Source organism: Muscardinus avellanarius, assembly GCF_963383645.1.
Source record: "Muscardinus avellanarius genome assembly, chromosome: 16".
NCBI lineage: Eukaryota > Metazoa > Chordata > Mammalia > Rodentia > Gliridae > Muscardinus > Muscardinus avellanarius.
In genome coordinates, this window is record NC_137802.1 from 68,978,289 (window position 1) to 69,000,825 (window position 22,537).

The 22,537-nt window shown below is 60.5% G+C and overlaps 3 protein-coding genes across 3 annotated transcripts in view; 2 read left to right on the plus strand and 1 right to left on the minus strand.

Annotated features, from left to right (window-relative positions):
- Positions 1 to 4,967, plus strand: part of MYO15B (myosin XVB) — a gene marked incomplete at both ends in the record, with an annotated part of 38,358 nt that extends 33,391 nt beyond the window's left edge. The window contains 16 exons of the mRNA XM_080714128.1: positions 65 to 234; positions 599 to 750; positions 888 to 951; positions 1,033 to 1,105; positions 1,467 to 1,543; positions 2,449 to 2,522; positions 2,607 to 2,722; positions 2,809 to 2,903; positions 3,016 to 3,093; positions 3,181 to 3,277; positions 3,412 to 3,557; positions 3,695 to 3,810; positions 4,107 to 4,240; positions 4,386 to 4,519; positions 4,629 to 4,769; positions 4,893 to 4,967. Of these exons, the coding sequence (XP_080570254.1) occupies positions 65 to 234; positions 599 to 750; positions 888 to 951; positions 1,033 to 1,105; positions 1,467 to 1,543; positions 2,449 to 2,522; positions 2,607 to 2,722; positions 2,809 to 2,903; positions 3,016 to 3,093; positions 3,181 to 3,277; positions 3,412 to 3,557; positions 3,695 to 3,810; positions 4,107 to 4,240; positions 4,386 to 4,519; positions 4,629 to 4,769; positions 4,893 to 4,967 (1,742 nt within the window). The remainder of the gene's footprint in view (positions 1 to 64; positions 235 to 598; positions 751 to 887; positions 952 to 1,032; positions 1,106 to 1,466; positions 1,544 to 2,448; positions 2,523 to 2,606; positions 2,723 to 2,808; positions 2,904 to 3,015; positions 3,094 to 3,180; positions 3,278 to 3,411; positions 3,558 to 3,694; positions 3,811 to 4,106; positions 4,241 to 4,385; positions 4,520 to 4,628; positions 4,770 to 4,892) is intronic.
- An 820-nt stretch (positions 4,968 to 5,787) lies between these two features.
- RECQL5 (RecQ like helicase 5) overlaps positions 5,788 to 22,537 on the minus strand; it is a gene marked incomplete at both ends in the record, with an annotated part of 36,905 nt that continues 20,155 nt past the window's right edge. Inside the window, 12 exons of the mRNA XM_080714129.1 lie at positions 5,788 to 5,888; positions 5,984 to 6,053; positions 6,250 to 6,474; positions 6,697 to 6,787; positions 6,931 to 7,466; positions 7,730 to 7,864; positions 8,067 to 8,160; positions 8,689 to 8,762; positions 8,836 to 8,894; positions 9,018 to 9,054; positions 9,187 to 9,286; positions 9,499 to 9,717. Coding sequence (XP_080570255.1) covers positions 5,788 to 5,888; positions 5,984 to 6,053; positions 6,250 to 6,474; positions 6,697 to 6,787; positions 6,931 to 7,466; positions 7,730 to 7,864; positions 8,067 to 8,160; positions 8,689 to 8,762; positions 8,836 to 8,894; positions 9,018 to 9,054; positions 9,187 to 9,286; positions 9,499 to 9,717 — 1,741 coding nt within the window. The remainder of the gene's footprint in view (positions 5,889 to 5,983; positions 6,054 to 6,249; positions 6,475 to 6,696; positions 6,788 to 6,930; positions 7,467 to 7,729; positions 7,865 to 8,066; positions 8,161 to 8,688; positions 8,763 to 8,835; positions 8,895 to 9,017; positions 9,055 to 9,186; positions 9,287 to 9,498; positions 9,718 to 22,537) is intronic.
- On the plus strand, positions 17,591 to 18,219 carry SMIM5 (small integral membrane protein 5; the record flags this gene model as incomplete). Its single annotated transcript, XM_080712426.1, has 2 exons — positions 17,591 to 17,717; positions 18,110 to 18,219. 2 exons carry the CDS (start codon positions 17,591 to 17,593, stop codon positions 18,217 to 18,219), a joined length of 237 nt encoding a protein of 78 aa, XP_080568552.1.

A 22,537-nucleotide genomic window follows, 5' to 3' on the forward strand; every position in this document is an offset into this window, starting at 1 on the left:
CATCCCTCTGGCGGAGCCTGCGGAGGGCCAGGTGGGTGAGCCGTGCTCTCTGGCTGCCTTCCAGGCTGGCAGTTTGGCTCTGCTGGGGGCCGATCTGGACTCTTTCCTGCTGACATGGTGCAGCCGGCTGCGGCTCCCCAACTCTCGGCGGCGGAGCACAGGAGCAGCTGGCAGTGCAGGAGTCAGCCACAGCCCGGTGAGCCAGGCCTGGCTCAGGGGGACAGGGCCTCGGAGGTGAGGACGCCAGACGAGAGGCCTAATTAGGAGTCCAGGAAGGCCAGGTTGTGACTACCAGGTTGCTACCACCTGAGGCCTCCCCGGCGCGTAGTGCTGCCTGGGGTCCTGTCCTCTCCCGCTTTCCCTTGCTTGTTTCCTCAGCAAGACTGTAAGCCTGCAAGCGCCCGGGGAGGGGCCGGGCCCTGCGCTCTGCTCCTCTGCCTCCTACCAGATACTCGGTTCAGTGCTCAATAAAGTCTTGACTTTCCCGGCTCTTGGAGTTACTCCTCATGGGTCTGGCAGGGCTGGGATGGAGCGGGGGAAGGGCTTCTGGGGCAGCCCAGTGGATCTGTAGGTGGTACCAGATTTTCTGTGCTCCCAGCGCCCCAGTCATCCCTGGAGACAGGCCCACAGTGACGACTCGGAGGCCACCAGCCTGCCCTCCTCTGTGGCCTACGGGTCCCTGTCCAAGGACGCCCGCAACTATACCATGCAGGAATTTGCCCTGCACTATTTCCGGAAGCCTCGGACCTCGTGAGTGGTCTATCTGTCCATCCTCAGTCTTCTCAACGCGAGTCCCCTGCCCAGAGCCCCCAGGCCAGTGCTCTTCTCCCTGCCTGGACCCAGGGCAGGAGGGTTGGGCAGGTGAGCTTTTCTCTCTGACCCTGCAGGCCAGACCAGAGAGGCGGAAGTACCGCGGGAAAGACCACAGCCAGCCTGGTGCAGTACACCAAGGTAAGGCCCGGTGGGGAGGAGTCGGAGCAGCTCTGCCCTCTGACCCCGCGGCCCACCACAGCCCAGCCTCTCTGGCCCTAGGTGCCCATCCAGGAATCCCTCATCAGCCTCAGCGGTGAGGACAGGAGCAAGCAGGCTGTGGCAGGCTTCCAGGGTGAGCGGCTGCGCGTCCTGGCCCCATCTGCCTACATACCTGGTCCCTTCTCTCCCTGCTGCTACCCCGGTCTGGTTGGTGGTGGTTCTTGTACCCTATAGTGCTCCCTGCCCGTGCTCCCCCGGGTTGTAGTCGGGGCTGGAAGCTGAGATGGGTCCAGCTGATGTGCACCGTGTGTGGCCTGGGCACTCACACAAGTGCCCGGAGCCTGTTTTCCCCAGTGAAGCTGGGGACAGCTGCCCCCCTGCCTGGGGAATGTACTTTTAGGGGTAAGGCGCAGACAGCGGGTAAAGGCCTGTGTGGCCACAGTGGAGCTGGCCGGGCCCAGCCCAGCTCAGCACACTCCTTACCCGGCCTGCAGCTCTGATGCAGTTGATGGGGGACCGGTCTAAGCCACGGGGCAAGGACAAGATGGATCTGCTGTATGAACTGCTGAAGGTAAGCAAGAGCTGTGTGCCGGGAGCTGGGGGCAGAGGCCCTGAGCCCGAGCACCTTTTTCCGATCTCCTACCTGAGCAGCAGTGGGACTCCCCTTGCTTTGGTAACCTTAGAAATATTAGCTGGAGCCGGGCGTGGTGGCGCAGGCTTGTAATCCCAACATTCAAGAGGCAGCCAGCCTCAGGTATTCAGTGAGGTCCTTTGCAACTCAGTGAGACCCTGTTTCAAAATAAAGACTAGGCCGGGTGTGGTGGCACACGCTTGCAATCCCAGTATTTGGGAAGAGGAGACTGGAGGATCGTGGTTTGCCAACAGTCTCAGCTACTTAGCAAGGCCTTTCACAACTCAGTGAGACTGTTTCAAAAAATAGAAAGACTAAAGCCGGGCGTGGTGGCACACGATTGTAATCCCAGCATTTGGGAGGCTGAGACTGGAGGATCGTGGTTCGCGGACAGCCTCAGCTACTTAGTGAGGCCCTTTGTAATTCAGTGAGACCCTGTCTCAAAATACAGAATTAAAAAAAAAACAAAAAAAACAGGGCAGGGGGTGTAGCTCGGAGGCCGAATGGCCCTGGATTCCATTCCCAGACTGGCAAAAAAAAAAAAAAAAAAAAAGACTAGCCGGGCGTGGTGGTGTGCACGCACACACACACACACACACACACACACACCACACACACACACACACACACACACACACACACGGTACAGTGGTGCACACCTGTAATCCCAGTGACTCAGGAGGCGGAGGCGGGAGACTCACAAGTTCAAGGCTGACCTGGGAAACTTAGCAAGACTGAAGGGTGGTGCTGTAGCTCAGCGGTAGAGCCCCTGGGCTCAACCCCAGCAGCACCGTTCCCTGTGAAGGTGGAGGTTGTGTTGCTGCCCTGACTTTCCTGCCCCACAGCTGTGCCAGGAGGAGGACCTCAGGGATGAGATGTACTGCCAGGTCATCAAGCAGGTCACAGGCCACCCCCAGCCGTGAGTGGGGGCAGTGTCTGAGGGCAGGGGGGGGGGCAGGGCACCAGGGCCCGGCCTACCCTAAGGCCTGGCTCTGCCCTGCAGGGAGCGCTGCGCCCGCGGCTGGAGCTTTCTCAGTCTCCTCACAGGCTTCTTCCCCCCGTCCACCACGCTGATGCCCTATGTCACCAAGTTCCTGCAGGACTCCGGCCCCAGCCAGGGTGTGTGTGGGAGGGGCAGGAGTGTGTGGGCGCACTGCGCCTGGGAGGGGCTTGGACCTGACATCATCCTCCTGACCCCTCTGCAGAGCTGGCCCGGAGCAGCCAGGAGCACCTCCAGCGCACGGTCAAATTCGGGGGACGCCAGAAGCTGCCCTCGCCAGGGGAAATGCAGGCTTTCCTGGTACTGGGGGCAGTCAGAGGGGTCTCTGGGACTCCCCGAGGGTGGGGGACAGTGTCCGTGGGAGAGCCGACCTCTGACCGCTGGTCACTGACCTGGTAACCCGCCTTGACAGAAAGGGCAAGCAGTCCGCCAGCTTCTGATCCACCTGCCGGGGGGCATGGACTACAGGACCAACGTCCACACGTTCTCGGTGAGCGGGGCTGGCGGAGGGAAAGGCCCGGCCTCGGCGCGGGGCCCTCCATCCCTCCCCTCACCACGGCCCTGTCGCCCTGCCCAGGTGGCAGGAGAAGTGCTGGAGGAGCTGTGTGGGCAGATGGGCATCTCGGACCCCCAGGAGGTGCAGGAATTTGCCCTCTTCCTCATCAAGGGGGAAGGTGAGGCACTGCCAGAGAGCAAAGGGGCTAGGGCTGGGAGGCGGCCTCCTGCCACTCCCCTGCCTCGGGAAGGCGGGTTCTGTGCTGGGGCCAGGGCAGGCTGTGGGCAGCGCTGGCCTGGGCTCCCCTTGCAGGTGAGCTGGTCCGGCCCCTGTGGCCCCACGAGTACATCAACAGCGTGGTGGTGGGCCAGGACATGAGCCTTCACAGCCGCCGGCTTGGCTGGGAGACCCCGCTGCACTTTGACCATCCCACCTACACTGGCACCCACTACGGCCAGGTCAAGCCCCACCCTGGGCTGCTGGGCTGGAGGGCGGGGTCCCCGGGCCCCCCTTCCCAGCAGGACATTGTTCTGTGGCAACTGGACAGGGCTCAAGGGCTTTGCGGCACGGCCGCCCTCACAACCCTCCCTCTCAGGTGCTGCGGGACTACCTCCAGGGCAAGCTGATGGCCAGCGCCCAGCAAGATGCTCAGCTGGCCCGGCTGGCCGCCCTCCAGCACCTCGGCAGGGACAGCAGAGGGCCCCCCTCAGAGTACGTGTGCACAGTCCCACACTCCCGCCATGGGCCTGTCTTCCAACCACCGCCCCACCACTTCTGCCAAGGCCACGCCGCTGTCCTTCCTGGTCCTAAGCAGGCCAGCCTGGAGCGGTGGGCACCGTCTTCTCTGCCCCATCCCAGCTCCTCCAGGACAGGGCTCGCACCCCATTCCTACTGTGGATCCCTGGTCTTACCTAGGGATCCATGTAGCAGCTCAGTTACTTGGCACCTGCCCAACCCTGCACCAAGCGGGCGCGGCCTGGGCCTCCCTGACTCAGCTGTGCACCTAGGCAAGACCTGCTGGCTTACATCCCGAAGCCGCTCCAGTGGCAGGTGAATATGGCCACCATAAAGAGTCTGATGGACCAGGAGCTGAGGCAGCTGCGCATGTACAGTCCGCAGGAAGCGCAGATCAGCTTCATTGGTGGGTCCAATGCCAGGGGCAGGGGCGCTGCTAGGGAGGAGGCCTAGGAGGGCAGAGGTGGGGAGGGGTCTATATCTGCCTGCCCCGGGGGCAAAGAGGGGAAGCCTAGAGTCCTGCAGTCAGAACCCTCACTCTCTGCCTCCAGAGGCCACCAGGCAGCTGCCCCTCTTTGGTTACACCGTCTACGTGGTGCTGCGAGTGAGCACGCTGGCCCTCCCTGGACCTGCCCTCCTGGGGCTCAACCGCCGGCACCTCGTCCTCATGGACCCCAGTGCCCAGGTGGGCAGAGCTCCTGCCCCGAGGCTGGCTGGGACCCTCAGGCCGTTGCTCACCCACCGTGGGCGGCCTCCCACCCCACAAGAGCCCACTGTGCTGCCTCTGCCCCCAGAAACCCTGCTGCTCCATAGCCCTGAAGGACCTGCAGCAGCTTCACCTGCTGAGCCCGCTGCAGGAGCAGGGCCCCCCCGGCCTGGAGCTCAACTATGGCTCTGCTGACACCCCCCACACCATCTGGATGGAGCTGCCCCAGGTGAGTGGCCAGGGCTGCTCGTGCCCTGGGAGGTGAGGTGGGCACTGTCAGCCCAGGCCGGCGGAGTGGGAGGGCGCAGAGGCGGGCGGGGAGCCCTGCGCTCACGTGTCCCTGCCCCTGCAGGCCCAGGAGCTGCAGCACACCATCATCTTCCTGCGGGATGGCAGAACATCTGCTCAGTGGCCCGGCCTCCACTGAGGGCGGAGAGGAGGTGCGGCCTCTCCCTGCCTGGCTCTCGTCTGGACAGCGCCCTGGTGCCGGCGGGTTATTCTGGCTTGCACTTCACTGCACAGCTCTGCTCTGGAACCTGCCACAGCAAGGCCCGGCCGGCCCAGGGGGCAGGGGCTGCCAGTGACTTCAACTGGGAACGAGCGGCCTTGGGCCAGAGAGGGGGCTACAGGAACTCGGCTTGGGCATCTAACATGGCCCAGCCCAGGGAGATGCCCACCTAGGCTCAGTGCCAGCAGGAGCCCCGGCCTGGGAGAAGCGGCTGCTGAGGAAATAAAACTCCTGAGAGAAAGGGGCTGTGTGCGCATGTGCCAGCGCCGTGCAAACAGGACTTTATTCTTCTTGTAAACACCTCGGGCGGGCCTGCCCTTCCTGACCAGGAGCTGAGCAGAGCCGAGGCCAGCTGCCACCCACTTCCCAAGCTCGTCAGCTTGTGCAAGGCTGGGGGCTGGCATCTTGAGGGGAGGGAGGGCTTGCCCAGCAGTCATACCACCCAGCACCTTCTACCCTTGGGATCCGGCCCAGCACACCCAACCAGGAGGCCAGGAGAGGCAGGGAGGCTGAGAGGCCCAGGCTTCGCAAGCAGAGAGGGGCTGGCCTCTGGCCTCCGAGCAGCCTCAGGGGTGTCAGAAGCCCTCTCAAAGTGAGGCACGATTGGAGGGGGAAAGGATCCTGAGCAAGATGGTGCCCCGGCTCCAGCAGGACTGCCCAGCTGCCCACTTCTGGGTGAGCCGAGGCGGGTCCATGGCGGGGTAGAGGGAGAATGCCGGCCCTGCCAGCCAGCAGCGGGTCACATCTGTGGGCCACACAAGCTGTGCCAGTCGGCTTCACTCTCGCAGCGGGTGTGGCCGTGGAAAAACTCCTTGATGAGGCTCTGGGCCTCTTCCTTCACTGCAGATTTGGGGTGGGGCCGTGAGGAGGTAAGGGCCAGGCTCCTGCCTACAGCCCCCACCCGGCCTCCCAGCCCTGGCTGTGCTGGCACTCACCACTCCTTCCCGGAGAGGTGTTCTGAGTGAGGAAGTGTGAGAGGTGTCGGGCGAAGCCTTTAAACAACTCCTAGAGGGCAGAGGAAGAGATGGCAGAGGCAGGAGCCAACCACAGCTGCGGCCAGGAAGGTGGGCCCAGGAGGGCAGGGGCTGCCCTTGGCCTGGGCCTAGCCTGCTCTGCCCACTTCATTCTGGGGCGCACTCCCTGCCCCCTCGCATCCAAGTACCCCAGGCCTGGGGAGGCAGCGCTCATCAGGTCGCCCTACCTTGGAGGCAAACTTGCCCTCCTTGTAGAAGGGGGTCAGGTATCTGACCACAACATCCGCAGCCTCCTTCAGGGAGATGCCAGGGGCTATGAGCTGGCAGGGGTCTTGGGTGGCAGGTCTCAAGGAGCCCAGTTCAGTGGCTGTGGTGCTGCCCTCGACCTCTGCTGCGATGCAGGGCTTGGCTGGGGGGCGAGGCCTCTTCTGAGCGGGGCTCCCTGGGTTCTCCTGGGCAGGGCCACAGTTGGAGGGGGAGGTCAGTGCTGGGCACCCTTTCCCTGGCCCCGGCCCCTCCTTCTGGAAGACCAGGCCTCAGCACCTGTTGCCCTCCAGCTCATCCGTCTGCTCTGGGGTGTAGAAGTGATTTCCCGTGAGGCCCTGGCCACAGTGAAGCCACTGAGCCGTCCCCAGGCCCCTTCCCTTCCCCTACAGCCTCATCGTTGGCCATACCTGCAGGGATCTGGGCCGCTTGCCTGTCGGTGGCTCCTTTGAGGGGCTGGGCTGGGCTTCGGGGGGCCCCTGGTCTCTGAGTGGGCAGGCACTGGCCAGAGGGAGTAGCAGCATCAGAGCTCATTGCTGGCCCTCAGCCCCACAGAGCCCATCTGGGGACATGCCTGAGGCCCAGTTAGCAAATGGGGCGTACCACTCGATTCTGAGGGATCCCAGGAATACCTATGCCCTTACCTTGGCCCCGCCCTGGGGCCCTCCTCAGTCTGAGAAGGGGCAGCCAAGCGTCCCTGGGCTTTCTCCTCTGTGCACTTCTCTGGGGCCATCGGGGGTTCCTGCAACCCTCCGCAGGAAGGGCTGGCACCTTCTTCCTGCGGGGCTGAGGTGAGCGGAGGTGGGCTCCCTGCCCTTTGGTGGAAGAAGCGGGAGATGTCCTGGGAATCCTTGTGGGCCGCAGCGGCTAGGAGCTGCTGTTTCCTGATGGCCCGCACCTTGGCAGCAGAATGGCCCCTGGAGGAGCCCTTTGCCTTCTTCTCAGGGGAGGGTATCCCACAATGAGCGTGACCTCCAGGGGCCTCTCCTTTGGGCCCAGGGAGGGGCTCGCTCCTGTCCTTGTCTTGAAGGCCACAGAGCTGGCTGGGGGACTCTCGCTCGCCTCCCTGCACGGCCTGGGGTGCTTGCTTCTGTGCCTTGGACTTCTCCATCAGCTCTGAGGCCTTCTGGAATTGGCAGGAGCCTTTGGGGAAGCCAGCTCCCACCCGCTTGGTTTTGAGCTGTGAAGAGGAGGAGGGAAGGTTCAGGTCCCACGTCTGAACCTTCCAGCTGTGGCTGTGCTAGTGAGCGTGGGAAGAGTGAGCTGGCAGGACGTCACCAGGGCTCAGCCGAGGGAGCGCAGGCTGCAGCTGGCAGAGGTGCAGCTGGAAGAGCAGAGGGCCTCCCAGCTCCCTAGGGCCAGGGCCGTGACCCCAGGAGAAGGCCAAGAGTGGTGGGCCTTCCCTGGTCCTGGGTCTCGGGTGGACGTTAGGACGCCACTCACCGAGTACACGTGGGAGGCTGGCGGGATGTCATACTCGTCGGGTGCTGGGGGCTCGGCCTGGGTGCTGCAGCTCGCGGTGCCTCCTCCCACGCCATAGAACTGCCCATCCTTGGAGGCTCTGTGGATCTCAGCTACCTGGGCAGGGACAGGCAGGGAGGCCCTGGCACCCGCGAGCTCCTCCTGACAGTCCCAGCCCAGGCCCTCCTCTTCCTCAGGGCAGAAGGAACTGGACACGGGGTAAAGTGCAGTCCTCACAGGGCCGGCCGGCCAAGGAGAACGGGCTTCTGGGGCTGGAGGGCTGCCTTTCGTTTTCTGTCCTGCCCTGCCTGCGGCCTACCTTCTTCAGCACGCTGGCCTTGTACAGGTTGGCCACCTTGGCATTTCGGAACATCTCATATTCCAGCTGCACAGCCGTGGGCTGGGGGTCCACTCTGGGTAGGAATGAGCACAAGGAGACAGGTGCTGAGCCCTCTCTCTGTGGACCTCCCGTTGGATTCTTCCCGGGGACTGTGGATGGCTTCAGGGCGGGGTGGGGATGGGCATAGGGATTCTCCCCTGCACGCTGAGCGCCCCATGGCTTACCCCCCTTTTTTTTTGAGGTACTGGGGATGGAACCCAGGGGCATTCTACCTCTAAGCTATATCCCCTGCCCTATCTTTTATTCTTTATTTTGAAACAGTGTCTTGCTAAGTTGCAGAGGGCCTCACTAAGTAGCTGAGGCTGGTTGCGAACCTGTGATCCTCCTGTCTCAGCCTCCCAAGTACTGGGATTACAAGTGCGCTGCCTCGCCCGGCTCTAGGTCTGCCTGTCCCCCAGTGGGGCTGCAGAGACCAGGTGGAGGGGGACTGACCAAGAAAGGACCAGGGATCCTGCAGTCTCCCCTAAGCAGCAAGCCAAGAGCCATTGTTGGCCTGGGCGCTGGCCCTGGCCGCCAGCTCCAGGGATCTGGGGACACTCACTCATCAGTGGAACCTGCGGCCTGGCGGTTACTGCTCAGCGCCTCCTCCAGCAGCCTCAGGCAGTGCTCGCGAGCCTGCGAGGAGAGGGCAGTGGGTCGGTGGGCGTGGGGAGAGCCCTGGGGCAGGCGAGGAGCTGCCCTGTCATACCTTCACAGTGAGCCGGGGGATCTTTCTGCTAGACGCCTCTTTCAGGGGACAGTCCTCGTCTGGGAGAAGCAGCGTGGTCCTTCCCTTGATCTCCTACTCTCAGGAGCTCAAGTCCCCACGCGGCTTCCACGGCCCACACCCTGGCCCTGCCCGCAAGCCCCCGGGAATGCCTCTGCACCAACCTGGGGGTACGAATTCTTCTATCTTCGGGTCTTTGCCCTGGAAGATGGCATGAAGGGCCTTGAGGCACTCTGCCCTGCTGTAGGACAGTTCCCACCCAGTGCCGGGGAAGGGTCTGAGAAGGTGCAGGCAGGGCCACCTGGGAGCCCGACGAGCCCCTGACCCCCTCACCTTGCGCAGGCTCATCTGCTTCTGATAGAAGAGATTCCATTCTCGCTTCTGTGCCTCATCTCTACCTTCGTCGCCGCTGCCTCCAGAACCTTCGTCGTACCTAGCGCACAGGCTGGGTGTGAGCAGCCGCTGGTGGGATGGCAACGTCTGTGACGCCCTGGTGGCTTGGGGCAACGCTGAGGTCCTGGTCCCAGCAAGGCCCATGGGGCGAGAGGGTGGACAACAGCACCGTGCCACCTCCTGTCTGGCCTTAGCAGCAGGAGGACAGACTATCTGCAGGGGATTCGGGGCCTCTGGCTCCGTGGCTCTCACCTGCTGAAGCCCCCGTATCCCCTGCGGCCTCCTTCATACAGCTCGGGGTCGAAGCCATTCCCCTGGGAGGGCCTGATGCAGGTCTTGCTCCAGCTGCTGCTGCGCTCTAAGGCATCCAGCTGTCTCTGCACAGCAGCAGGGTTCTGGCAGCGGTCACAGCCTTTGGTGCAGGTGGGCGGTGCATCCCCGAAGTACTTGGCAATGGCAGCGTGGCGGCACCTGGAACAGGAGTGCAGAAGAGGGGAGGGTCCAGGCAGCCAGCGGTTATCCACCAACCCTGATCGCTGGATGGGCGTCGATCTGGCACCGTGCACAGCAGCTCACACCTCGCTCTGCAGGGGCCTCCAGAGGCATCTGATTGTGCCTGCTGTGCAGCGGGGGAGTGAGGCAAAGGAGCTTTCCCAAGGTCACGTGGCACGCGAGGCGCCCTGGAGCTAGGATGCGAACCCCCTTCTATCTGGCCATTCCTTTGAGCCCCTCTCCTCCCTCTGTCCTCTGGAAGTGGGGTGCTCTGGGAGAGTTCAGGCTCTGGTGAACAAGGCCCTGTCTATGGGTGAAATATTTCACCTTTGCAACCAACGCAATTTTACCTATAAAATGGTGCAAGAGGGTGCTGGCCTCATGAGCCATGTGAAGACTACAAGGGTGTTCTCAAAAGAGTATTATAACACAATATTATTATTCCCAATTCTGTTCTGGGCGGGGAGAGGGAGACCATAGCAGGAGAGCACCCTGCCTCAGCCTTAGCACTCTGCTGTGCCTGTCTACCTCCAAGCTAGACACCAGCACAGGTCGCTGAGGATCACGTTAAGTTGCCGAGGCTGGCCTGGAACCTCTGCTCTTCCTGTCTCAACCACCCAAGTACTGGGATTACAGGTGTGGACCACCAGGCCCAGCTTCCGGTTGTCGCTTAGCTCTCTGGGCCCTGATGGCTTCTGTCCCCACTCGTTGTCTGCACATGGCCTAACCCCCCGGGAGACAGCAGTTAAGCAGGCGGCTCTGCGAGTTGGCACCATGCACACGGGTGAGCACACTCAGCCAAGCAGACCGTCTCCCTCTCACCTTCTGCGGCCTCAATATCACAGGCCCCGTGGAGTGACCAGCCTCTGCCCAAGCCAGGGCAGACAGCAGCCCCGTCTAGAAGAAAGTCTTTCTTCTTGGATCCCCAGGATGAGGCCCCATCAACCCCCAAGCAGGTGCAGAGGCCTGGGAGAGGCCATGGCTGTGGAGGGTGGTTACAAATAGTCCTCTGCCACCAGGAGTGTGGCATAGGCAGGGGAGCCTGGGAGGAGAGGCTGGAGCAGAGGTAGGGCTGCCTGCAGCGCCCATCCCAGGGACAAGAATAGGTGGAGTCAACAGCCCTGACCAGAGTCCTTTGCAAAGTGAGCATGGGCTTCAACCCCAAAGAGCAGGTGAGGAACAAAAGCTGACTGCAACCCAGACCCTAACGCAGCAGGGGCTGGTCTCCTAGCCAAGAGCCGGTGAAGCGGTGAAGCAGGACAAGGGCAGCAGCAGACCGCAGCCATGGCCACCAGAGGGCGCGCTCCCCCCCGGCTCCTGCTAGTGCCGGATAATCCGGACAGATGTTGCCTCCGCTTGAGCAGTACAGTGGCCGCCTGTCCGGCTTCTGGGAGGCTCTGGCATCCAAGTAGTGTGGCCACACGGCTGGCGTCCTCCCTGCCCCCCAAGCCTGACTCACTGGGGTTTTGTGCTCAGACTCAAAGAGCTCCATTGACCGTGGGCTGGGGTCAGTGTCTCTCCGCAGCCTGGTTGGCTGGGTGGCACGACCAGCCAAATGTCAGGGGGCCCAGCCACTGAGCCCCTCCCTGACAGCCAGGCCAGGAGTGTGGAGATCACTGAGCGGAATGAAGCCAGTGGTGTCCTTCCTCTCAGAGAGCTTGAGGCCCCTCGTAGGGCAAGCCAGCCATTCTCGGGACATTCAGGATGCCCAAAGATGTCGCGAGATGCTGCGTGGCAGAAGGCCTCCCCAGGGCACTGCCTGCAAAGCTGCTCGCCTGCCTAGGCCCAGGAGCTCCCCGCTATGTACTCTCTTTCCTGGGAGAAGCCAGAAGGAAAGACTAGCCCGGGAGTGGCCTGGGGACAGGTCGGGGTGGTCAGGGACAGAGGCCAAAGCTATTTCTGAGAGCGGTAGTGGGGAGCCTAAGGGCTGGGCAAGCAGCTCCACCCTCTTCCTCCACAGCCTCAGGATAGCCTCCTGGGGTCCTCTCCACTCAGAACCAGAGCCTACACCTCAGTCATCAGCTCGGCCCAGCCCACAGCCAGGCCCACAGCCGGTGGGGAGGAGGAAGAGGAGAGGGATCGGGCCCACACCGACTTCCCCAGCAGAGAAGGGTACTGGGTACAAAGTTATCCAACAAGCTCCAGCCAGGGCTCCCTCTGGCTCCCCCTGGCGACCGTAATTTGACACTTGCATCTCCAGGACGACCAACAACAAGAAAGCTGAGGCTGGGACAGCAGCCGGCTGTCAGCAGCCAGGAGCTGGTGCCGAGAGGTGCCCAGGGGAGCGGTGGCCGCGACGGAAGGAAACACGAGGTGCTGGCCCAGGGCCCGAGAGGAAACACACAGAGGCTCTGCTGTGGGGCATCCTTCCTGGGCTCCCTAACACCTGCACTCCCAGGTGAGTGGCACCAGCCACAGATGAGGGGGGCAGGACGGGAAGGAAGCAGACATGGTCTCCTTCCCCAAGAGCGAGGGCCATCATTTGCCATGGCCAGGGAAGAGATGGCCTGGGAGCACGCGCCTGGCCACTCCCTCACCCCCGGCACACCTAAGCTCTCCTTCCCTGTGGGACCCTGTTCTGGGGCAGCTGGGGCTCTGCCCCCAGGGCTGCCCCGCTGCTTGCTGTGTGGCAGAGGGGCTGGGGCCTGCTTACTCTGCAAGTCAGTTTAAGCCTTTTCTATTCAGTGGGCTTAGAGGGAGATTTGGCTGTCCAGCCAACACCGCATGCCGCTGAGCCTCTGCAGTCCCAGGATTAGGCCGAGTCCTCCCTTGTCTCTGAGTTCTCCAGGGCAGGGTTTGCAGTCAGCTCACCGCGCCCACTATGGGCAGCAGGAGAGCAACTCTGCCCACCTGTGTCCTGGACGGGAACAGCAGCTGCCATCGTCTCTGGAGGCTTGGCTACTTGTTGGCGGATTCTCAGCTCAGGGCTTGGTCCAGGGAGGGATCTCTGGCCCATTTAGATCCCAGGAGCCTCCAGAGCTCCCTCTGGCAATGAGTTCTGAGCACAGAACCAGGGCCATGCACACCTGATTCTAAACCCAGGGCTGGAGCCGGGCGTGGTGGCGCACGCTTGTAATCCCCGCACTTGGGAGGCTGAGACAGGAGGATCGTACAGGTTCGAAGCCGTCCTCAGCTACTTAGTGAGGCTCTCAGCAACTTAGTGAGACCCTGTTTCTAATAAAATATAAAAATAGGTCGGAGAGTGTAGCCTAGAGGTAGAAAGCCCCTGGATTCCATCCCCAGTACCACAAAAAGTAGAATAAATAAATAAATAATAATCTCCCAGGGCTGGTGGGGAGATAGTGACGAAGGGACGGGGCTGGCAGGGACCCCTGGCATTCGGCTGTTGGCTGTCCTGCTGTGATGCTGACCTGGAGACCGATTTTCTGTGATTTCAGCAGTACAGACCACAATCCTGCTGGGCAGGGCCTCATGAGCAGAGGCCGCCTACCCCTCCTGCCTCCCTGTCCTCACAGCAGGGTGACAGTCCCCCTACCCATGCCCCACTGTCAAATGTTCTTCCCAAAGCAAACAAAGTGGTATCTAGTAAGAAAAACAACTACCAGAGAAAAGTGGAAATGGCCTGGTAGAGGTCGGGGTTGGGCTGGTGGCTGGGCAGCTGCTGTGGTGGGGGAGCTTGTGGCAGAGGGAGGGAGGGGCACAGCAGTGCGCCAGTGGCATGCACTAGCACCCTGGGTGGGCAGGTGTCTTGCGTCCAGAGCTGGACGGGGTCCCTCCACAGTCTCTGAGCTGGGACAGAGAAGGGATGAGAAGCTGGAAGTCCTGCCCTGGAGATCTGCAGGGCGGGGGCGGCACGCACCCCCCCACCCCGGGGCTCACACACCTGCTTTCTATTCAAGTTGGAGCCAGGCCGAGAGGGCCGTTCAAATGCTGGCACGGTGGGCATCGGGCCCTGCTGGCCAGGCCTCCGGACCCCACATCTCCCATGCTGTTAGTCATGCCTCATCCAAGCTGCTTCTCAAACAAGACAATGCCACGCAGGCCGAGGGTGGCTGAAACCCTCTGTTACCAAGCCACAGGGCCGAGCAAGGAGCCTTCGGGGCCATGTGCTTATCAGGCACAAACACACCCGCCTGCTCTTCCACGCCACACCTAGAGCTGGACTATCAGCTCTGCGAGGAGGAAGCAGGGAAGCCTTGGTGTGGTGGCAGCTGTGTGGCCTGCAGGACGCCGCCCGCTCTGGGCAGGAGACGCCGCTCAGGGAAATGCTGCCCAGTCCCTCCAGCTCTGTGGGCCCCCTTCTCTCTCCTGCTGGCTTCCCTCTCCCCTGGCTGCGCCCCAGTCAGGAAGCGCACCCACCAGGCTCTGGGGAGGCAGCAGGAGGGCCAGTGGCAGCCAGGGCTGTCTCCCCTCCTGGCACCAGCAGAAGCTACAATACCATGAGCTGTTCTCGGGGACCTCTGAGGACCCCAAGAAGGCTCCAAACACAGCATTACCACGCACGGGGGTAGAAGGGACCCTAGTCCCCCTAGTTCTCAGGCACAAAGGAGCTTGGGAAGGAGTCTGGTGAACCTGAGATAGAAAAACCAGGAAGATGCAGAATTATCAGTAACCCCACTTGGCTTTCCTGCTTCCTCCCCCAAACGTGAAAGGCTAAAGGGGTACGGGGGTGGGGGCTGGAGTTCCACTCTCCCCCGGCCATGGCAGGGAACATGTGCAGCGCCCTTCAAATCAAGGGCCGGGGCACATACCACAGGTCACCTGACGGTGGCTGGTTATATCGGGCCCCAGGCGTCAGGCACTCTTTTGGCCTCGCTTTAAATAGCCCACTGGAGACGCCTGGGGACCCAGTGGAATGCGCCTCCTTCGTATTTGGAGAACAAGACCCCTCAGCTCCCCCCACGGGCTGTTCTATGTGGCCACAGGCCTAAGCTTGAAGTAACAAGACGTCAACTGCACAGCAAAGGCTTTGCAACTCTTTGTGGGCAAAATAACCAGGCCCAGCAGCCCCACCTCAGTGCCCAGTGCAGACGGGAGCCAGCGGGCACCCTGGGTTAGGCCCCAGGGCTGGGCAAGGCTGGCCAAGTCTGGCTGGCTAATGCAGCTCCCAGTCAGCTGCCTAGGGAAGCCCCGGGTGCAAAGCTACCTACGGTCCACGTGGGTGGCCCACTGCTGGGTGGACTGGTCTCTTCCCAGAGTGGGACCCGGGCCCCATAGAAGTCTGCAGCGTTCAGACTTCACAAGACCCGGAGATCTCTACATTTGTAGCCAAAGCTCTGATCAACAAATCCAGCCTTCCCTGCAGGGCAGGTTGTCTCAGCCACCCTCTTCTGGGAATCCCGATTCTCACACTGACCCAGGGTCTGCACGGTTTTGCTCACAAGCAGGCATCTCCCCCCTCCCCACACAGTTTTGCTCACAAGCAGGCATCTCTCGCCTCCCCTCGGGCCTCTGGGTGTGGCGTATAAGTGGGGGAGCTCTGGCCGCCCACCGCTGCCTGCCCGTTTCCTCTTTTAAGGAGTGTCTCCACTGGACTGCATTAGGCAATGTGGGCACGGTGCCAACCAGGCTGAAAAAGCCAGACCAAGTACAGATGGAGGAGGGACAGAGAAAATCAGCCCTGCTCCTGAACCACGTGCAATCCATTCCAAGGCCGGGACCCCAAAACCTGGGGGTGGGCATGGCACAGACGGAGGTCCCATTTTGTCTGACCGGGGGGATGGTCTGTCCTATGCTCAAGCCAGCTCTTTGGTACCACATATGGTTCTAAAAAAAGCCTGGTATAGCCAGGCACGGTGGCGCAAGCTTGTAATCCCAGTATTTGGGAGGCTGAGACAGGAGGACAAGCAGGTTTGAGGACAGCCTCAGCAAGTACTGAGACTTTCATCAACCTAGTGAGACCATTTCAAAACAAAAAGAAAACAGGGCTAGTGGTGTAGCTTGAAGGTGGAATGCCCCTGGGTTCAACACACACACACACACACACACACACACACACACACACACACACACACAGCCTGGTATGCCACAGCCTGACATCCCAGGCGCCTGTGCCTTTGTACTGTGAGAACTGGGGTTTAATCTCCTCTGGAGAATTGTGCTAACCCTGGGGTGAAGCAGGAGGGAAACCGGGAGGGGGGTGGAGATACCTGCTTTCCCAGGGAGCCCTCCCCTGCCTGCCGCCCACTGTCACTGGGCGACAACTGCCCTGTGCGTGTGCCACCTTCCTTCCAGACACGCAGGAGACATCCCGGAACGAAGGACCATGACGCTCCTGAAAGGCGGCCCTGGCCAGGCCCCACCTAGAGCTAGAGGGCCTTCCCAAAGCCCGCGGGGGCTCCTGCTGTTCACTACATGTGGCTGGACAGTGGTGCCCCAGCAGCTGGAGAGAAGGCATCTCATCTGTGTCAATGTGGAGATGGAGGGACTTAACCCTGTCAAAAGAGGGAGGGAAGCAAAATGACTGAAACACGGGTGCATGAGGAGCAGCTAAAGAAACTAGAGTTACCCCATGAAAGGGGAATTCAGAGGTGCACACCAGCTCCCGAAGGGCTGTGCAGGGGACAGGGGACTTGCTGGAGGCGGCAGGGGCCCAGCCTTCCGCGATGGGGTGCGCTGCCTTAGCTGGCAGGGTGCTCACCCTCAGAGGTGCTCAGGCAGCGACAGCCGGCAAGGAGGGCAACAAGCCAGGTGCGGGGTAGAGGGCTGGGGTAAGAGGCTGGCAAGGCTGTTCCAAGCCTGTGAGCCCGGCGGCAGCGCCAGGCGTGACCAGCCCTGCACACTGCAGCCATCGTGGGGAGAGCCAGGCAGAGGGCATGGCCTGTCTGGTTGAAACCAGAAACAAGGTGGCAATCACTACAGCTGAAGGTCTGGCACGAGCCCCTGGCCACCTGCTCTCCACCCCCGCCCTCAGGAATAAAGCAACTGCCTGGGTGAACTGGTTCAGGCCGGGCTGGCACAAGGCGTCCTGGCCCCTCTCTCTAAAGACCTGGCTCCCTTGTGCCCACAGAGGAGGTGGAAGAGGAAGGAAGCCCCGATGCACGGCAGGCCCAACTCGCGGGCTGGGCCCAGAATTGCCCCAGGGGCTCTGGGGCACCCTGCACAGAAAGAGGCTCTCTAGGGTGGGGGTGGGAAGGAGAAGCCCTGTCCTGGTCAGGCCAGAGGAATAGATCTGAACCAAAAGGAAGCTGATACCATCTAGACAGGAAGGGAAGCCCCCCCCAGCAAAAGCACCGCCCCTCACAGAGAACAATGTGTGAATAAAGGAACCGGGCTGGGAGAGAGGGAGGCGACCCCGGGGGACTCTCATGTAGCCCCCAAGCGAGCACCACCCCTTCCATCCTTTCACTGACAGCTGACCCAGCCAGGGCCCCCATGAGCCCAATCCTCTGGCCCACATGTGAGCCTGGCAAACGCTGGGGTGGGAACCCGAAGGCATCCAGGGAGCCACCGAAGGCCCCGGTGGCCCAGGGCTGGCGAGGAGCTGTGCCAGCGGAGCTATCCTGGCCAAACCTGGCGGTGGTGTCTCAAGACAAAGGAATGTGACAGGAAAGTCACTTCACCTTCTGGTCAGAAACCTTCATGAACACTGGCCTCTGCTGACGGCCCCCAAGCGGGCTGCCAGTGTTACTCCCGTCCCCAGCTCCCCTGTCCTGGACAGTGCCGGCCAGGTGGGGTGAGGGCTGCCACCGCGTAGGCCCCACCAACAACCTGCCTCCCTCACGCGCCAACAGGGGACCAGGGGAAGACCTGACAAACTCGTTCTGCCGGCCGCAGTGGGAGAGGGTGGCTCGCTGGTGCTGCCTCACAGGGCGCAGCCAGCCCGTGGGGACTCCAGGCCCTCTCTCTGCCTCGGCACAGCCCACAGGAGCCCGGTGGGAGCTGGCGCAGCATGGCAGCCCCCGACTTCGTGGAGGAGATGCGCTCCGTGGGCAAGAGGTTGCTGCTGAAGCTGCAAGGGCTGCCCCAGGCCGAGCCCGTGGAGCTGGTGGCCTTCTCCATCATTGTCCTGTTCACAGGCAAGTGGGGGCCCTCGGCTCTCCTCGGAGCCCTGTGGCTTTTCCTGGCATCTCGAGACACCAGACCATGGTGCTAGCTGGGGGCTGGTGGGGGTGGCGGGTGTCTCTCAGATGATGGAGCTGTCCCCAGGGGAAGCCACATCCTGTGATGGCACTGCTGGGCAGTACTGGGAACCAGGCTCAGTGGCACTGCCAGGCGTCAACCCAGGGATGAAGAGACTAGCTTGGGCTGCGGAGGAGACAGCAGGGAGGTCAGAGCCTGGGGCTGCAGGGTCACCAACATACCCCATCAGAATCTCAGGTCTTTCTGACCACTCAGCCAGACCCGGGGGAAGGACAGCGGGCGTCCTTCCCTCCCCAGCTTCTAAGGCCCCGGCTCTCCTACCCCACAGCCACTGTTCTGCTGCTACTGCTGATAGCCTGCAGCTGCTGCTGCGCCCACTGCTGCTGCCCTGAACGGAGAGGCAGGAAGGCCCAGGTGCGGCCCATGACCCCCCCATGAAGGATGGCGGTGAGACACCCGAGGAGAAGCCGGAGCGGAGACTGTCGGGGCCATGACATGGGTGGTCGGCCTGGCGCTGCAGCACTGATCCTTCCAGATGAGGCTCCCTGGCCCCAGCTCTGGCCCTGCCCAGGCCGTGCTGGGACACGGAAACCTGGGGCCTTATCAAGGAAACAAGGGCTGGTACAGGCACGGAACTATCTGCCAGTGGACACCGGGTGCCGAGGAGTCGACTTTCAAAGACTGAGTAAACCACCCGCTTCTCTATTGACCTGAACTGTTTTAGAAAATGAGGACATCATGGTCCCCATACTTTGATGGGGAACAGCCCAAACCCTGGGGTTCTGTTGATCCATGCCAAAGAGGAGCAAGCCAATCAGAGGGACTTTGTGCAATAGCTACTGGATCCCACATCAGTATTCTAGCCCAGTATTTGCCTGTTTATTTCCAAGTAAAAGCTTTTTAGTTATGTGTTTTCTGAGGCTGGGCTCTGTGCATCAGGAGGGCGGCGCTGGAACTCCAGGCCTGTTCTTCCCAGGCCGGTGCTCTCCCTGTGCCCATGAAAGCTGGAGAATCATACAGGGAGGAGGCCCCGCAGACGGCAGAGCCAGGGAGCCGGCAGAGGCGGCAGCAACATTCCTGTCACGCGTGAGCTGCTAACAAGCACGGGCTGCTGGATGTCCATCTGCTGAGGGCAGGGCTGTTTGCCCCAAGGCAGGTGCCAGGCCCAGAAATGCCACTTAACATTTTCCACCGCCTGTAACTTCTGCTCAACACCACACAGCAGCAGGCTCAGGCCGCTGGACCTTTCCAAATGTCTGGAGCCAGAGAAGAGGGCTCAGACCCCTAGTGCGGACTATAACCCGCACCCTGACCCCTCGGCCCTTCCCCCACTTGTGCTGATGTCGGCTCACATTCTCACCTGCCACTCGCCAGCTATGTGACTCAACCTCCCCAGCCGTCTTTCCTTCCTGGTGACACGGGCTAATCCTGACACCTGCTTCCTGGGCCTCGCTCTCCTGAGAATGCCACAACTATGAACTGTCATCACGATCCCTAAAAGAGGGACCCACCCAGAGTATGGTAGACTCTTATTTTTTGGTACTGGGGATTGAACCCAGGTGCTTCCTACCTCTGGGCTCCTCCCTCAGCTCATTTTATTATGTTGAAACAGGGTCTCACTAATTCCTTAGGCTGGTCTTAAAACTGGGACCCTCTTGTCTCAGTACTGGGATTGCAGGCGTGCACACTTGCCTGGCATGGTGGACTCGTTTTAAAGAATAGTCCTGCTGAAATGCAACCCTCCCTTCCTCCCTAATCTCTCCCAGAAGTAGATCTACAAACCCAGAAATGGGGAAAAGAGGCACCCATGGCACCACCCCTCGCTCTCCAGGGCCACAGCGGGGTCTGTTTCTTGCGGCTGCCTGGGAGCAGAGCCCTGCCCGCCCAGAAAACAGGTCATGGAAGGGGACAGCACCCCTGCCACCTCCGGTTGGGCATCACGCTGCAGGCAGGGCAGGAAAAGCTCTTACTGGTTGGTTCCACCTCCTGGGGCCATGGACTCATGGGCAGGTTTGGGTTGAGGAGTCAGGGAGGAAGCCTTTCCATACAAGAGTCAAGAAACCTAAGAATCCACCCATCCTCAGCCCATCCAAAGACTGGGATTTGGAGCCGTAATAATAACAAGGATAGTGATCGTGACAACTGAACTTCGCAGAGGGCCTGTACGTGCCCAGGTGTCTAAGCACTGCGAGGCGGATAAGGTCGTGTGTCATCACAACCATTGTTAGCCCATTTAGAGGCGGGGAAATTGAGCCTTAGCGACACTGGGTGTCCACGTTCAACCAGCTGGAACAGGGCCAAGCCAGTCTCTGGATCTAGACTGTCTGGCTCCAGAGGCCCTGCTTACCACACCCAGAGCTCCAAGGCCTTCCGGGTACAAGACAGATAAGGCTTTGATTTCAGGATCCTCCATCAACCAACCCTACACCCCAAATACCCACACAGGCCTCCACGTGTGGATGGGGCCCAAAGAGGTGGCAGGAGAAACACCAGAGCTGACGGCAGGCCAGGAGAGCCTGCACTTTGCACTCCCTGAACCACTGGCTGAAGGGGCCTGGAAGCAGCCCAAGCTCCTGGCCGAGCCTTCCTTAAGCGAGGTTTCATCAACACCAAGAATGGCCCTCCTGGAGGGTGGCTGAGGTGGAGACTGCTGGAAGAGATTCGGGTTCCCAGTCCAGCTGGTGAGAGGCAGGTGCCATGAATCGCGTGGGCACAGGCGGCGACTGGCCTGTCCACCCGCGCCTTCCTGTTCCATGCCAGGCAGACATAACTGCTAGGTGCCTCCCCACCCCACTGCAAACGGAGCACACTGCGCCCACAACTGCTGCAGGGCCCAGCCCGCGCAGGCGCCGATCCTGCTCTGCTGAACAAGGTCGCTCTTGCCCAACAGCAGCCTGGCATGTGGAGCTCTAACCAAGGGTCTTCCCTGGGGAAGACGGGCTTGGAGAGGAGGCAGCTATGGCCCCACCGTGAAACAGCAAACAGGGAGACGCTGCAGACCTGGGAGCCACCAGGCTGCTTCAGACCGGGAGCATGTCCGCCTGACTGCCCCGCACCCGGGACCAGGCCACAGCGGGGCCTGCACAGCGGCTCAGCGGGCTCCCGGGGATCTCACCGGGGATCTCACCGGCTCCTCGCCTGCCCACTGCGGCCTCTCTCCACCAGCGTCTGCTCTCGCTTCCTCAAAAGGGCTCCGCTCCCCACTGAAGACCCAGGTGCTTTGCCGGCCATGTATTACAAACTGATAAAGCCACCGAGACAAGAAGCCCATTAGCCAGACTTGCCAGAGCACGGAAGAGTTTTCGCCGAAATCTGTTTGCTCACATATTAACATTTTGTTATTTATTTGTTTACTTATTTATTTTTTGTGGTACTGGGGATGGAACCCAGGGGCATTCTGCCTTCGAGCTACACTCCCTATAATTTTCATATTTATTTTGAAACAGGGCCTCACTCGGTTGATGAGAGTCTCACTGCTTGATGAGTCTCGCTACTGCTGGACAAGAAAGTAGTCTCTCTACTTGTCCTCAAACCTGTGATCTTCCTGTCTCAGCCTCCCAAGTACTGGAATCACAGGCATGTGCTACCACACCCAGCTAAATATTAACATTCTAAAGTTATGCATAATAAACATCTTCATAATGGAGCCGGGCATGGTGGCACATGCTTGTAATCCCAGCATCGGGAGGCTGAGACAAGAGGATCTGAGTTCGCGGTCAGCCTCAGCTACTTAGTGAGGTTCTCTGCAATTTAGTGAGACCCTGTTTCAAAATAAAGACAAAAAAAATCAGGCTGGGGGTGTAGCTTGGAGGTAGAATGCCCCTGGATTCAATCCCCAGCACCACACACACACAAAAATTCTTCACAATGGCACCAATGAGTAATATACTCGGGAATACAAATTTCAGGTCATAACTGAGGACAATTGTCCTCATCCTTATAAATCGCTTCCTCCTTCTCCTTGGGCTTATGCCATACCACAGAGTCTTCAAGTCTCAACTTACATATCATTTTCTCCCAGAAGAATCTACTCAGAGCTGTGTATGGTGGCACACACTTGTAATCCCAGCACTTGGGAGGCTAAGACAGGAGGATCGCACAGGTTCGAAGCCAGTCTCAGCTATTTAGTGAGGCTCTCAGCAACTTAGTGAGACCCTGTTTCCAAATAAAGTATAAAATAGGTCGGGGGCGTAGCCTGGAGGTAGAGGCTCCTGGGTTCCATCTTCAGGACCATAAAAAAGTAATAAATAAAGATGTTATATACGCCGGGCGTGGTGGCACACGCTTGTAATTCCCACACTTGTGAGGCAGAGACAGGAGCATCGCGCAGGTTCGAAGCCAGCCGCGCGCGCTGGCTTAGGAGACCCTGTTTCCAAATAAAAATGTAAAAATAGGTCTGGGAGTGTAGCCCGGAGGTAGAAGGGCTTCCAAGAACCCCAGTACCACCAAAAAAAAAAAAAAAAAAAAAAAAAAAAGATGTTATATAAACCCAAGTTCTAGCCATCCGTTAAAAAAAGAAAAAAGAAAAAGACTAAAAAATTTAGGGCTGGGGTGTAACTCAGAGGTACAGTGCCCTGGATTTGATCCCCAGTAACACACACACACACACACACACACACACACACACACACACACACACACAAATAGGGCTGGGAGTGTAGCTCCGAGGTAGAATGCCCCTGGGTTCCATCTCCAGTTCCAAAAGATAAAAACTGAGCCGGGCGTGGTGGTGCACGCTTGTAATTCCAGCACTGGG